This window comes from Macrotis lagotis, chromosome 1 (assembly GCF_037893015.1).
Source record: "Macrotis lagotis isolate mMagLag1 chromosome 1, bilby.v1.9.chrom.fasta, whole genome shotgun sequence".
In the NCBI taxonomy this organism is placed as follows: Eukaryota; Metazoa; Chordata; class Mammalia; order Peramelemorphia; family Peramelidae; genus Macrotis; species Macrotis lagotis.
The window spans coordinates 800,704,572-800,721,261 of NC_133658.1; the positions used below are offsets into that span (position 1 = coordinate 800,704,572).

The window sequence follows — 16,690 nt, forward strand, 5'->3', positions numbered from 1 at the left end:
TGATTCTTAGAAGTTCATAAGATTCACCAAACTGCCATATATACCCCAGATTAATAGATGATTTTATCCAGTGCTTTATGGCCTATAAACTTTTTAATGTACACTAAGTCATTTGGCCCTTACAGTGCACCAGAGAAATGAGATTCATAATGATGAAGAGATATGAGGATGGGGCCTTGGAAAGAGGTTTCAGTCTGACATGTTAGTCATGTCATATATCAGACCTGACACACAAGCTCCATGGATCACTTGACCCCTCCATCATATCCCTTCTACAATAAACATTTATTTCTTATCTAATTCATCACTCTTGCTTATTTATTCATATTTAAATTTATAAAAATTAGATTTGTGTTTTCTTTCTGGGAGTCTCTAGTATTTTCCCTCTAAATTGGATTTGAAGTCCATTCTTTGACATATGACACTTGTATAACCTTGTGCAAGTCTCTCAATTTCTCAGTGTCTCCAGAAAACTCCCTAAGACTCTTAAGTTATTGGATTTGCATTGGTAAAGTGATTACACAGATAAAAATCACAGATTTAGAAATAAAAGGTTTCTTTCCCCCTTATACTCAAAGGGAAAATAGAGACAGAGAGAGAAAGGGAAACAGGGTCCTTTTCTTTTTTTTCTTTTCATTTTCATGGCAGCAAACAATCTGATACAGGTTATATATGTATAATGGTATTTAACTTATTTCCATATCAGTTTAAGTGTCTTTTAATTTTTTTCTCTGACATATGTTTTAGGGCCTGCTAGGCTTACCATGATCCAGACGGGGGAAGGCACCTTGGACAGGGTGTGGGAGTTGTCAGATGTGACGGACTGGACACCTGAGCACCACAGAAGGGAGAAGAGCCAGGGTTCATTGACCGTGTAGAGGTTCACACTCAAGTTCCATGCAGAGCAGTCCCTAACCAAGGGGGCAGGCAAAAGCAAAAAAAGAAGGCATGAGTCTCTGAAGTCTGATCTCCCAGAACCACCTGGAAATGGTGGTCATGGTGCTTCTGAGCTTGTAGGGCTCTTGGATCTTGTAGTCTTACTTCCTCATTTCACAGAAAGGAGGAGAGGTTATGTGTGAGTTAGAGCAGAGCTGGGTGGAACTCTAATTCCTAACTCATACCATATCTTTCTATTATGGCATAGCCTAGGGATGTCCTTTCCTCCCTAAAGAATCTGTAACTTCCCGAGGACAGGGATACATTATTAAAATGATGAGCTTCCCCACTTAGTCTGGGGATTCACTGGAGCCAGGGGAAGGGGGTAACATTAGAAGGAAAAAATGGCTATACCTGATGTCCTGGCTGGAGACCTGAGTATAGCGTAAGTTCAGTTTTTGAATGTGCCCACGTCGTAGACTGGAAATTGTCTCTTTGATATCTGAGGTCTGCTGGAAGCCTGGGGCAACTTTCTGTACCAATGGCCTTTGTCTGCTGGGCAGCCACATAACCTAGGATGGAGTTGGGGGTGGGGGATGAGGGGAGAAGAAGAAAGGACCTGAGGTCAAGGTTCAGTTTGGCATTGGGAAGATGGCTCAGTCTAACTTTTCAGTTGTGTTCTTTCCAATCTCCACCTTAATACAAGGAACCAAAGAGAGAGTTAAGCAGCTTAGGCTACATGGGAAAATGGGGGTGGGGTGGGATGGGGTAATGTTAAATTGAAATCTCTTCCCTTCCATCTCCTGAGATCCAGGAGGAAGATCACTTGGAAAACAGGCAATAACTCTAATACAAAACATAAGGTGGTTAGTGAATGGTGGTAGTCAAACAGAGAGGAGACCTAAGAGTTCAAAGATGGGAGAGAGCATTTCTACCCAGACTTTAGGGAAGTCGTTCTGATACCTGAACTAGGACCTGAAAGAAGAGGAGTTCTTCAGTGGATCAGGAGACCATTTCAAACACGGAGAAGAGGGTGAGCCACAGCAGAAGGAGACAGTTTGTAATTTCTCTAGGTCATATTTCAGAGCAAGAGATAGCTATGGCAAGGGTGGAACTCCAAATGGTCCAAGAGGTCATGGATCAAGCTTACTAAGGATGCTGACATGGATGCCAAACAGCGCACTGGTTCCTCAAGGGTCCAGGGACCTGCCCATAGACCATGGAGGGCTTACCAGGTGTTGTGGGTGGCCAGAGCGGAGGATAGCATCCAGGGTGATATTGAAGAAGGTACTCTTGTAGGGGTGGTCATGGGGCAGGTCCGAAAGGTTGAGCAGCAGGGTCATGTTTCCTTTGGCCAGTTCCAAGAGGTCAGTCAATTTGCAGATGGATTGGTTCTGTGCTTCCCTGTGGTCGGAGGCTGACAGTGAGTTCACAGTCCAGAAGGGGTCAGTCTGCATACACAGAAGATCTACGGGTCAGTCATGTCACATATCAGACTTGACACACAAGCTCCAGGGATCACCTCTCCATCCTATCCCTTCTGAATGAATAAGCATTTACTTTGTCACTCTTGTTGAATCCATTCACATTCCATTTGTGTCTCTAATATTTTTTCCCCTTGATTTAGTATTTTTTGGTTCTCCTTCCTCTTTTAAGTCAGGATTTTTTTTCTCTATGGTTAGCTTTGTTTCATACAAACCCATTATTACTGACTCTAATCCTTTTCCTTCTAATCCCTAAGCCATGTTTGTTAATCCTTTAGTTTTGAAGTTTTGTTTAATTTCTTTCTTTCTGGAAAACAAAACAACAATGTATTATTAAGCACTTACTATGTGTCACACCATGAGTTCCCTATCACCTTTATAGCCCCAGTCTTACACAGTACTCAGAATTAGAATTCAGATCTTTCTAACTTTGAGTCTATCACCTAGCTTATTCCTTCCTCTAACCTGGTCTGGGTCAAAATAATTTGTTTCCTAGTGATAAGCCTGTCCACACTTAGAATAAACCTTGACTGATATATCTGTGTCACATAAAAAGGTAGTTGCAGCCTGAAGTCCTTGCCCTAAGTTCCTAGTAGTCAAGTCACTTCAATGCCATCTGTCTCAATTTCCTCATCTATTAAAAATGGGCATAATAATAACATCCACCTTGCAGGGTATTTGGAAGGATTAAATTAGATTTGTAGTAGTAATAATATAAACTAAATAACCAAATTGTCAATTAAACTCCAAAAAAAACTTTACATAACACAGTGTCACATACAATTCTTTTTTCAATTCTTTGTATAAAATGTTATATATTGATGTATATCAAGTTCATTAAAACATTTTTCATCAAAAAATTAGATTTGTAAAGCACTTTACAGAGCAATTATCCCATATCATGACATGAAATCGGAGAAAGACTTTAGCATAGGCATGATTGTTGGTTTGGACTAGAACTTATGGTTTCACTGATATAAAGAGGTCATAGTAAGGAAATAATAATGAGACTAGTAAATAACAATGTTAATGAGCAGTTATACACTTCTTAAGGATTTCAAAGAGCTGTACACATGTTATATTATTTGATGTGATCCTCATAACAACTCTGGGAAGTAGGGGATACTATTATCCCCATTTTACATATGAGAAAACTGAGTTTAAACAAAATTAAGTGAGTTGCCCCAGATTACACAACTACTCACCTAGATTTGAACTCAGAATTTGCAGACCCATCACTCTAATCACTGTATTATCTATCTACCTATGAGGTAGGGGAAGGAAAATCCTCATTAAATGCAGTTCAATATCTACTCTTCAGTGCATAGTCTCAGAGAACTGCTTGGGTGTGCAGAAAGGTTCAGTGACTTGTCCAGGAAAACAGAACCAAGAAGTGTCAAAGGAAAGACTTGAACTCAGATCTTTCTGAGTCATTTGGAACAGCTAGAATGCTATTTACTTCTCTAGCTATGATGCTACATCACCTCACAGAGGTATAATATACATTATTATAGAGTGTATTTGTTTCATGGATCATCTAGTATGCTGGCCCTCCAAGGCTTTCTAAAATTTTGCCAGTAAATCACAAATTTTGACTTCTAATACAGTTCTTATTGTTATTTTCAGTTGTGTCTGATTCTTTGTGACCTCATTCAGGATTTTTTCCCAAAGATACTGGAGTGGTTTGTCATTTCCTTCTCTAATTCATTGCATAGAAGAAGAAACAGAGGCAAACAGGATTAAGTAACTTGCCCAAGGTCACATAGCCAGGAAGTGCCCGAGGTTGAATTTGGACTTAGGTCTTCCTGACTCCAAGTCCAATAATATATCAATTGTCACCTATCTGACAGTATAGGTCTGAGACCTTGTAATGGGCAATGGTGTGGGTCCTGGGCATCTTGCTAAAATGGGAAAATGTCAATTAATGATGAAGTAAGTCTCAGTTTCTTCATCAGTAATACATGGATAATAACGACACCTACATCATAGGGTTGTAATTAGAATTCCATGTCAAGCACTTTGAAAACCTTAAAGGACCATATAAAGCCTTCCTGTTATTATTGTTATTGTTATTGTCACTGTCATTGTTTAAAAAACACAGAGGGACTTCAATTTTCATTGTTGGAGGAAAGGCAACAGATAATGGCCTAGAAATAATTTTAAATAGATATACACATTTTATGAGATGAGGTACATAGAACCTTTTGCCATCTGTTGAGGCCCCAGCAACTGATGTAGGAGAACCTATGCTCAAAGGCAGAGGAGGTCTCATTTGACAGGTGGCTTCCCATTTACCATTTTTTTGCATTTTATTTTTATTTTATTTTAAAATGGTATTTTATTTCCCCCAATTACATGTAAAAACAATTTTTAACATTTTTAAAAAAAAGGTTGGAGTTCCAAATTCTATCCCCCCTCCCCTCTCTGATGAGTTATACATGTGCAATCAATATACAGGCATTTAAAAAGATATATACATATATGTATGTGTGGACTACTCATCTTCTGCAGCAGCACCTTTCCAGTATTGCTCCTCCCCATCTTTTCCAAATAATCTTGTTCCTACCTTGGAACTCATACCTCATTAAAACTCCTTGCCTTTAGGGTCCTTTCCTCTGATTGGCTGGCTCCTCCCAGAACCTCATATAAGGAAGGTGCCCAGGCCAGCCATCTCTTCATTTTTCTATCTTGTTTCTCTCCTTTGGATTTAATCTCCCCTTCTTACCCTGTCCCAGTTGATTCCTTAACACACACATTTCTTTGCCCCCTTTCAGCTTCCTTTTATGTATTATTTTCTTCCATTAGATTGTAATCAATTTGAGGGCGGGGCTACCTTTCTCTTTAATCCCAGTGTTTAGCCTGAAATATACTGAATATTTAATAAATGTTTACTAACTGTTCTCTCCAGGGTCTTCTCTATCCTTCCTCCCCCCACCTCTCAGGCTGGTTCTACAAATGTACATACACACCTTGAGGAACCATTCTCCTGCATTGAGCTGCTTCAGGTCAGTCCAGTTGAACATGGAGGCAGGCTGTTGGGCCAGATCTGGGAGGGCTTCATCCACATTGGTTGTGCGGCGAAGGGTAGTATCATGCATGAGGAATGGAATGCCATCCAGACTGCAGGGAGAGGGGTAGGTTCCTTTTAGTACATTATCTTGCGTCTTGTCCCAAAGCATGTGGAACCAGAGCTTCAGTGAGCCCACTGTGCTCTAGGGGGTCCCCCGAGTGGGAAGCAAATGTTGTCTGAGCTGTGTAAATTCTATCCTGACCCTTAAATATGGCTCATTTTTGATTATCTACTCTCCACTACCAAGTTATTCTTGTTGTCAGAATGGAGACATGTGGGCCAGGTCAATGGTATCAAACTCAAATAGACAGGGAGTAGAATAGGAGGTTGGGCACTAAACCATGCATAAGGATCCTTCTGGTGGCATCTGACTTAGAAAAACCACACATCAACATATTTTTAACATATATTTTTATTTGATTATGTATTTCCCAATTATGTTATAATCTGGTTTGGGCTTCAATGGGGTGTTTCTGGCTATGTGTTTGCTACCTCTGGGTTAGATGATATTCAGAATCAGTTGGATGGACAGCTCCCCTAAATGGTAATTACTGGTTTTAGGTCAACTTGGGAGGAAGTTCAGACATTGATCCTGTGTTATTCAACATTTTAATCAATGATGTGCTTATCAAATTTTCAGGTGGCATAAAGCTAGGAGGAAGAATTACCAAGTAGAATGAATCAGCATTCAGAGTTATCTCAGTAGGCTAGAAGGTTGTGTCAAATTGAAAAAGATTAAATTTATTAGGGATCCACGTAAAAAAAGTCTTATCCTTGGGTTAAAAAATATCAATTTCACAAGTATAAAGTGAAATAGGTATAACTAAAAGGAAGGGGGGGTGATCTTGTGGAATTCTGACATGGTTGTGCCATAGGCAGAATATTTATGAAGTGCACTGACAAGCCAGACAGAATATTTTGTCTAGGATTAGGGGCAGAATGAATGACTAAGAACCTTGAATTTGGGCTATATAAAAATGAGGTAAAGGAATTTTGGGACATTAAGAAAAGAGACAAGACTTTGGCATGGGTAGGTAAAGGAAGGGTAGAGTTAGTACTTTCAAGTATTTGAAGAGCTATCCTTGGAACAGGACCATATTTCTTGCTTAGCTCTAAAGGACAGAATTAGAAATGATAGTTATAAATCACAGAGAGGTGGCTTGATGTGAGGGAAAACTTCTTGGGAGCTACCCAAAAGTGGGATGAGCTGCTTTGGGATATAGTGGACTCCCCTTCAAGGTCAGAGGTCCTCAAGCAAAGGCTGAGACATTATAAGGAGATTGATGATCTGGAATTAGTGAACCAGATGGCCACCGAATCTCCTTCCAGCTCTGAGACTCTGTGGCTGTAGACTGATCCCTACCCATTTTCAAACATCTTGACAAGCATTAACCACCATCCGTTCTCAACTATCTACTCTTGGATATCCATTCAATGATCAGTGCACTTAGTATATATATACTCTTAGGCTCTCTGATGCCATCCACCCTGGGGATTATTGGTACTAATAATGCTCGGTTGTATTTTCCTGGTTCTACCAGCTCTCCTGCCTATGCCCTACAGCTCCTATCAATTTGTGGTCAGAGAATGGAGACCTGTCTCCCTAACCCTCTCAGAAATTGAGGGCTTATCAAATTGGACTCCAGAACAAATGGAACGAATGTGCCAAAGGAGTGAAGGATTGGGAATAATGAATAGAAAAAGGTAGATTGGATCATCTCTGAGTCCCTTGAAATTCTAAGTCCTCTGATCTATGATCTATGAACATTGTCTGCTGGGTGAGGTCTATTTGTACCCAGTTCCTCCTAGGCCTAATCAGAATTGTTCTGTGTATCCTAGGCTTTGATTGGCACCCTAGCCAATGTGTTCATCTATCCAGTTCTCAGCCTTGATATTCCAGCTAAGGTCACTCCTCTACCCCTCTGTTGTTCTATATAACAACTCTTCAAACCTTCTGCTCCCAGCCTGAACTATCCTCAGATCCAGACATTTAAAGAATCCTAGTACCCCAGATGGAAGGGGGAAGTTTACAATAATAAATGGGTAACAGAAAACTGAGAATGGTATCAATGAAATCATCATTAAAACAGAGAATGTCAGAGCTGAAAGGGACTTTAGAATATAGAATGTCACTTTGTGAGTATATGTGTGTGTATATGAACATATTTATATATGTATGCATGTGAGTGTATGTTTGTGTATGGTGGATGAACCAGATAATCTGAATCTAGCTTTGTGACCTTAGACATGTCACTTCCTCTTTGTGGAGCTCAGCAAACTTCATTGACAAAATAAGAGGGTTAGGCTAGTTAATCTTAAAATTTCTTCTTAATTCTAAAATCTTAAAATTTGAACTCAATGTTGCTTCCAAAAGAAAATGCGATTCTAAGAGTTTGTGATTTTCTGACTCTAAAATTTGATCCAATTTGAAATCGGTGAAGAGATGAGAAACAAATTATCTGCTTAACTGACCTGATAGTCACATCAGCTTGGATCCCATAGAGCTTCTGCTCCCTCGCCTTCTGGAAGGACATCAATGTATGTTCTGGAGCCAGCTGGGAAAGAAGACATAAGAAGAGAGTCATGAGGCCAACCCCCCCGACTTCTGAGTCTCAAGGATAGCCCCCCCCCCCCAGGAACTGCCATAGTCAGTTCAGCACCTCAAGAAATCAGATTTAGTGTGATTATAAATAATTACCCAATTTAGATCAACAAACACCTGCTATATATAATCCTCTCCAATGCTAGATGTGGTGAACATATGGGACAAAACCTTAAATAGCCCCTGTTCCCCAAGGAACTTATATTCTATTGGGGGATACCACAAATATCTATTTTTATAAAGGGAAACTTGAAAGGGGGACACTCTTCCATGAAGAAGGTGGCACCTCAAGAGCAAATCTCTTCAAGAAAGATAAAGATGTAGAAAGGTAGATAAGAAGTGGTGGAACATTCCAGTCATGAGGGATGATTTATATAAATGCATGGAGAAGGATATGAAATGTCAATTGTGGAACTAAAAGTTCAGTGAAGCTAGAATCTAGAGTATGTGAAACTATTTTCGGGAAGTAAGATGGAGCTAGGCCATAGAGGGACTTATCCAGGCTGAAGAGTTTGTCTTTGAGAGGCAATAGAAATTTCTAAAACTATGATGGGGCATTTTGGGAATCTGGGGAAGGAAAACATAAAAGAAAAAAAAATTAACTTTTATTCTGGTTGATCACTTTTGTTCAAGGTGCTTCCTCTATTTGGACCTCAGTTTCCTCTTCTATAAGAAAAGGTGGTTGAACCAATAGTAATGCCATCAGTCTGGAAGACCCAATATTTAATTCTTTCTTTTATGCCATTTGGATCTTGCTGTGACTTGGAATGTGCCATTACTCTGCTCTTGGTCTTTCTCCTACCCTGATCCAATTTGCCTAAACTCTGGCCCAAAATTTGAAGGAATCAAAGGCAGTGGGATTCTTGAAAGAAAAATGGAGATAGGATGGAAGAACAGGGCATCTGAACTGTAGGGAGAAAAGAGCATCCTGCTCCCTGTGGCTCTGAGAGTGCCCTCTGGTGGTGATTTCACCTCAACCCTTTATTTCCTGAGCTGGGAGAAACTAACTCTCTTAAGGTAGACAAGGAAAGCATTATTGACCTTGTTTTACAGATGAAGAAACTAAACCAGCAGAGGCCATATTATTTTTATTTATTGGTATCCTGGTGACTATAATGTCTAAGCTATGATTGTGAGGATTAATAAGAAGCTCAAAGGGAGACAGAGATACCTTGTAGAATATTAAATTTGGAAGTGAAATATCAGAGCTTAGAAGCTAGAATGTCAGAACTGAGAGGCACTTTAGAACCTAGAATGTCAAAGCTAGAGGGACCTTAAAACATAGAATGGTAGAGCTGAAGGAGACTTAAGATCCTAGAATGCCACGGCTGAAATAGATTTAGAAATGAATAAGCTGTAAGGAAATCTTAGAATAGAAAATATAGAGTTGGAAATGGTCATAGTACTTTCCCCCTTTTATTTGTTATTATTTAATATGAATTTTATAACAAGATAAAATATTTAAGATAGATGATAGTAACTCATTCCAATCATGATACCTGGATACCTCAGTCCTTCTGATGACATTTTTGATTCCAGTGTGTGATGTGGAATGAATTACTTTCCTGCTTTTGTTCTTCCCTCCTGTCCCCATATAAGGGACAGTCCCACTGTCTTCTGCTGGGCTGGACTCTGTTCATCTGATATAGAATATCGGGGCCATTTGAACAGATTAGAGTCAATTTCTTTGAGAAGGGAAAGGATATTTTTAGAAATGAATTGTGGACTCTTCCAAATAGTCTTTCTTTTTGTAATTTTTCAAGGATATGACTTCATTGATATGAGTCTTACATCAAGGCTGGCCAGAATACATTATTTCATAAATTTCTATAACCAAAAAGTTCAATCCTTGGTGGCCAACTCTATGGAGCTAAACTTTTGATATAGTTTTTCAGGATTGGACTCTTGAACTCACTTAAGCCTTAAAATTGTGTGAAGAAGGCAGGGTAGAGATTATTTGGGTCATTTTACAAATAAGGAAATTATTATCTCTGAAAAACAAAGGGGCTGGTTCAAGGTCATGATGCCAGTCACTCAGTGGTCAACCCAAATTTAGAACTCAAGCTTCCTAATCCCCAGTCTAAAGATTCTCCTTTCTATTACCCCATGTTTTCTCTCTATCCTGTAATCTATGTATGCCTGTTCTGATTTTTTTTGCCCCACAATGGTTTCCTGTATGGGAGTCAGATTGGAAAATTCTCAGAGGAAGGCTATTAGGAAGAAGGAAGTCAGTGTTTCCCCTATCTTATGTCCTGGTCAGTCAGTTCACATCTGGACTACTGCATTCATTTGTGACCATGAATAATTGACTGGATGGTGAAGGGTTTTGATTTGTCCATACAATGATCAATGGAAGGACTTTTAGCTGGATGGAAGGGACAGGCTAGTTGACTTCAACTATCTAGAGTTGTTAGGATAGGAATCAGACATGTTTGGTTTGGCCCCAGAGGGCATAACTAGGAACAATGGGTGGAAGCTTGCCAAGGGGCCAATTTAGGATGAGCTTCCTAACAATCAGAGTTGTCTATGTGGGTAGGGAGTTAGGGTGGGAATAGGCTACCCACTGAAATGATTGCTTTCCCCCATGCTAGAGATCTTTAAGTAAACGGCTGGACAACACCTCAGGTAGACTACATTGTAGAGGGGGTTATTTTTTCTAGTATGAATGGTCTGGGCCCCCCCTCCCCCCAGGCCCTTTTGAAACCTGAAATTCTATAACTGCAGTGTGGACTGAGGTGAGACAGTAAATACTCAATGAATGAAGTTCATTATAAATAGAAAGAGCTTAGGAGGCACCCCTGGCCCTGGGAGCCAACATCATAAAAGAAAACCTCTCTGAGAAGCAACATCATGATGTACCAGGAACAGGACATGTAGCTCTGTCCCCTGGAAGAGGAAAGGGCTAGGAAAGAATGAATCCAAGTCCCATCTCTGCCAGTCACTTCCTGAATGAACTTGGGGAAATCACTTTCAGCTTTATAATAGTGTAATCAGGTGCTACTGGCCTTCAGGGGCTCTTGACCTTCTTTGTGGTATGGACCCCTTGGGCAGTCTGGGGAAGCCAATGGAATCATTTTCAGAATCATGAAAGGCAGAAAATAAATAAGAATAAAGAAAGGGGAAGGAAAGTGGAGAATAAGCATTTATTTAGCATTTTCTTTGTAGTTAGTTTTTAAAACAAACAAATAAATATTATCTTCTTTGATCCTCATAAGAACTTTGGTCTATAGGTACTGGTTTCACTGATGAGGAAACTGAGTCAAACAAGATGAAGTGACTTGTCCAGGGTTATATAGTTTTGATTTGAACTCCCTTTCTCCTGACTCCCAGGCCCAGTGCTCTACCCACTGTGCCATCTAACAGCTTTTATAATACAAAGGAAACCCATTATATTAAAATACATGATCAGAATATTCTAAAACCAAATTCAGAGATCCTCATGATATCTAATCATGAACTTCTTGTGGGAGTAGAGTGGGGGTGGTCTATGAACTGTCACTTAAGAAGACTCATCTTAGAGGAAAGAAAATAAGGTGACACTGCATATAAGGGACAGTTCCACTGTCTTCTGCTGGGCTGATATAGAATATTGGGGTCAAGGAACCACATTTTAGAAAGGACATTAACAAAATTAAGGGCATGTAAACCATAGTTTTTAGGTTAGATGAAGGAAACTGGCAGAAGAGACAGGACTATATTTCTTGTCCCTCGGAAGAGTTATTCAGTTTGGTCTGTTTGGCAGAACTCTGAAGTTGATGGTTATGAGGCAAGTTTTGGTTTGACATAGGGAAAAACTTTTTTTATAGTTAAAGTTGTCCTTGAGTAGAGGGGGCAGTCTTAGGGAGGGGAGGAGGGAGCTTTCCTTGCCTTTCCCTTCTCTAATATTTAGCTGAGGCTGGACAATGGATGATCAGGAATTGATGTGGAAAAACTTGTTCTTCTGGCATGGAAGGCAGGGAGGAGGGCAGTGATGAACTTATTTCACTCATACACCATGATTCTGTGAAATGACCCTAGGGATCATCTCTAGTTCTTAACTATACACCAAAGGAGGCAAAGGGACTTGCTCTAGGTCATCAGAAGGTAGTGAGTTTAGGGTCAGAGACCTGGAAAGGTCATTGATCTGGCTCTTTCATTTTAGAGAAGGAAATCTTGACTTCAAGGCTGCTATCCTGCTGACTTCTGTTGGAGATGACCCTGGATGTGAGGCAATCAGGATTAAGTGACTTGCCTAGCTAGTAGGTATCAAGTGTCTGAGGTTGGATATGAACTCAGGCCCTCCTGACTCCAGGACTGGTGCTCTGTCCACCGTGCCACCTTAGCTGCCTTGTCTACTACATTTTGCTTGAACCCTAGTCCTGACGCCAGAACCAATGTTCTTCCCATTCTCCTGAGGATAGCAAAATAACTTTCTCCTATATCACACTGGAAGGAAGAAGAGCTAGGATTTCAAACAGTCCCTCTGACTAGATGGTGTCTCTAGGGTTATTTCCAGGTTTAATTTAATACTACATATTTAGGATTCTCCTTAATAATAGTGAAAGACAACAACCACCACAAGGGGGCAGCATGGAATCAAAGATGACTGGACCAAAGCAATCTTCTCTGGCCTGGTCCATCTTCATGATAGGGCTCCCATGTTTCCCTAAAGCCTGCCAAGGGACAGAGGGCTGGATCTCCAGGGCTGGAACAATTTTGCTTCTTTTGGCCACTCATGCCCCGAAGTTAGCAATAGGAGAGATGCTACTCACTCACCATGGGTGTTCCTCGGTGGCCAATGATGGCTGGCTTTGGACTCAGGTCTTTCTTTTCCATGATGCAAGGGGAGGAGATGGTGAGGGGGATCAGATAGAGCACAAACACCACAGCGAAATAGATAGTGAAGATGACCATCTGTGAGGCTGAAGGTACAGAAGAGAGACTCCATGAAGCCCTCCTAGAATGAGAGAGAGCCCAATATACATACCCTTGTCCCCACTTTAGACAATGATGCAATTTCTCCCAAACCCTGACTCCAATCCTGAATTCTGAAAGAGGAGCCACCATGCTTGCTTCCTGATAGCTCTTCCATAAAGTCCTCATTCAACTAGCTTTCTGTTTCCATTGTATTCATGTGGACATCTGTCATAGATGCAGGAGAGAGAACCGGTGAGGGCAAGGACAATGGGGAAGTAGGAAGATGCCAGAATCAGAGGATTTGGACTTGAATTCTATTTTTACTACCAAATACTTGTGTAACCTTGGACAAATCATTTAATTCTTCTTGATTTCAGTTTCCCCATCTGAAATATGGAGGAAGTTGGACTAGGTGAACTCTAAAGTCCCTTTTGGTTCTAAATCTATGACCTTACATTCCGTCATGTGTGCCTGAAGTCAGGGGCTAAATCCCTTCCTCACCCACTTTCCAAATTCCTATATACTGAGCACATGATGGACCTGGGGTGCAGAGGGCAGACTCTTCTTTTTCTCTTGAGGAAGAGTTGGTATTTAGGGAACTTGTATTGTTTATGACTGGCTAGACTAGAGAGGTAGGAGGACAACAGAGGATTTTTTTTCCTTTTCTTTGATGGAAGGTTGTGGGGACAAGAGGTTTGCAAACACACACACACATGTGATCATGGACCTTGTCCATACAATGCGGGGGATGTGATAAACAGGCAGCACTGAATTTCAAAAACAACCCAAGAGGTGGGTGTTTTAAATAGACTGCTGTGTATATTTGCATCCCACAGAAACCTGGAAGAATGGGGAGTCTCTTCTTTCTAGATTACTAATGGTTTTCTTGAAAGCTACCTTCAAAAATAACAACCACATCAGTAGCAACAACAGTAACAGTAGTAATAATAGCAGTAATAACAATAGTTAAGGTTTACAAAATGTTTCCTCTAAACAATTCTGGGGAAAAAAAAATCTATGAAGCCAGTATTCTGTTGTTATCATGGGCAAACTGAGGCTTGGCAAGCTGGATTGAGCCATTGAACTTCATTAACTGTAACCTTGGAACTGAGCCCAAGTCTTCTGCTAGGGTTCCAAGCAACTTTCAGAGTGTTGTGTCACCCTCTAGTTAGGACCTAGATCCTGGGTCCAGGAAGATCCTACTATGTGCTTAGTCTCAAGACTTCTTTCTGTCTGATTGTATAGACCACAATCAACCAAGCAGTTGGGAGGACTCTTAGAAAGTAAAAGAAACATGGCACAATGCATCCAAGGTTGGATTTCATAACAGGAAAGCCCAGGTCCTGTCTCTGACCCATGACAGCCATGTGATTCTGGGCAATTCGACTGAAACTCTTCATGACCTAGGCAACTCTCTAAGACTATAAGTTAACAAAAAGGGTGGATGATCTGCATTAGTAGAGGGATTTTCCACTGGGACTTCCCTTTACTGATAAAAATCATTGGTCTGGTCTGTGTCCCTCTTCTTATTTGATCAGGACCAAGACTCTAAAATAAAACAAACAAAACAAAACCAAACCAAATACATTGGACTTGGATCCAGGAGATCTACTTCTGACCTTCATTAGCTAGGTGACCTTAGGCAAATCACCTCCCTAGTTTTCTCCTCGGTAAAATGGCAGGAGTAATAATGACTTTACTTACCTTACAGGGCTATTGTAAGGATCCATTGATCTGTATATCTATATATTGATCTTTATATTTATTAAGTACTTAATAAGTACAAGAAGAGGAGAGTACAGTTCTGAAGAAGGAAACATAGAGCTGAAGTTCTAAGACAGGAGAATATTAAGTATGTTATGGATAAACCTGTATGTAGCAAGTCATGATGCATATATAAATATGTACAACCTCAATATAAAGGGAATAAATACAAATCTATACAAAGTGGCTGAGTAAAAGATAATCACGAGAGAGAGGGCACTAGCAGTTGGGTGCAGGCATTTGGAAAGGCTTCATGTGGAAGATGATGCTTTCTATGTATAAAATGTATAAAGCACTTGTAAATCTTATAGTTATATAAGCTATGATCATTCAGCCAATCCCCTCTCTCATATGTGACTTGCCCAGGGCTACTTGGGAATGGTTAGTGAAAGATGGCTGCAGGATTTGGGAGTTGAAATGAGAGGACCAGAATTTGAAGGTGTCCTGAGGCCTACCTTGTCTGAGGTACTATACTCCCTGTTTCATCTCCTACCTCCTCAACCTCTGTAAAGTAAGATGGTTTTTAAGACACCCTTTCAGTCCTAATAGGGTAGACAGCTCCAAATTAACCATACCTCCATGCCCCCATACATCTTCCATTTCTTGGACTAAGACAAAATCCTATAGGAATGGTTGCAAGAGAGGCCAAGCTTGTCTTATACTTACAGACTTTTTCAGCTCTTGCAAATTGACCTGCCACAATCCAGGAGAGAGTGGTTACAGCTATCAAGGCTCCAACATGCAGGAATGGGGCTGTACCCTGCAATGAGACACAACACTTCATGAGTTCCAATATATACCAATATACACAGATTTTCCTAATTCCAGCAAGAGAGGAGGGTTGGGGCTGTTAGCTGGTCCCATTCTATGACCTGTGGAAGAAGGGTTCCCACAACTAATCACATATTTGTTCCTATTTTCTTGGGAAGGTTCAAGCAGCAGGGACTAGCAGAAGAACCAAGCTTCTTTCTGTACAACCATGGGCAACAAGAAAGGGGGCAACTAAGGTGGCGCAGTGGATAGAGCACTGGACCTGGAGTCAAGAGGACCTGAGTTCAAATCTGGTCTTGGACACTTAATAACTTAGCTGTGTGACCTTGGGAAACTCCCTTAACCCCAATGACTTGTAGAAAACAAACAAAAAAAGAAACTCTATCTTGGATCACTTGGTATTGGAGGGCAGACATAGGACAAATGGGGGAAGTTACAAGGAGGCAGATTACAAAACGCAATAAAGAATGTTCTAACAAGCAAGACTTCCCACTATAGAATAGCTTCTCTTCACAGGTAGTAAAGCTGCCCATGAATGGCAGTATCCAAGTGGGGAAGCTGTAAAGAAGATTCCAGGACCAGCCTGCTTTGTTGAAGGGAGGCTGGACCTGGAGTTGGATGACCAAGGATGGGCTGTTGAGCACTGTGAGAAGGAGGCTCCACTCCCTGGCTTCAGGCCTGATCCTGCAGTAGGATGGAAGGATGAATGGACTGACAGAAGGAAGATGAGTGGTGGGAGGTGGGAAGGAGGAGAAGGATGAGTTTTAGATATGATCTACTAGTTCCAATGGATAATCCACGGTCATTCTGGGTGTCATTTGGGAAATGGTCCCCTAAAGGGCTTTGTGAGAATTCTGCATGATCAATCCTGGAATCTTGTACCTCTACTTTAGCAGCTTCCAACACATCAGTGAGGGAGATTATGGTGGGACAGGGAGCTCACAAAACATGGTTTTATGTTATCTTTTGTCCTTTTTATGGTTGTTTGGATATCTTATACACTGACACCAACTATGACTGACAGGCTACAACCCACACCTGTTGGCACTGTTTATTCAAAAGGATATTCTAATCATAGGCCAGAAATGTGCCTGGGGTCAGAGGTATTTCAGTCACACAGAGACTATGATGTCCTACTCTCCCAAACTGAGAATCAGAGTGCTGGTCATTTTTTATACCAGTTATGTCTAGGAAATTGTAAACAAGTCATATCTATTTTGAAAGCAA

At 40.7% G+C, this 16,690-nt stretch overlaps 1 protein-coding gene across 14 annotated transcripts in view; it reads right to left on the reverse strand.

The window, feature by feature from the left end:
* The window catches only part of GDPD5 (glycerophosphodiester phosphodiesterase domain containing 5), a 168,552-nt gene that overhangs the window by 16,894 nt on the left and 134,968 nt on the right, over nucleotides 1-16,690 (reverse strand). For all 14 annotated transcript variants that reach the window (XM_074216889.1, XM_074216898.1, XM_074216897.1 and 11 more), the window contains 7 exons: nucleotides 15,359-15,452; nucleotides 12,788-12,933; nucleotides 7,903-7,985; nucleotides 5,330-5,480; nucleotides 2,109-2,327; nucleotides 1,291-1,448; nucleotides 764-911 (listed from right to left, as the gene is read on the reverse strand). In XM_074216889.1, the coding sequence (XP_074072990.1) occupies nucleotides 764-911; nucleotides 1,291-1,448; nucleotides 2,109-2,327; nucleotides 5,330-5,480; nucleotides 7,903-7,985; nucleotides 12,788-12,933; nucleotides 15,359-15,452 (999 nt within the window). The remainder of the gene's footprint in view (nucleotides 1-763; nucleotides 912-1,290; nucleotides 1,449-2,108; nucleotides 2,328-5,329; nucleotides 5,481-7,902; nucleotides 7,986-12,787; nucleotides 12,934-15,358; nucleotides 15,453-16,690) is intronic.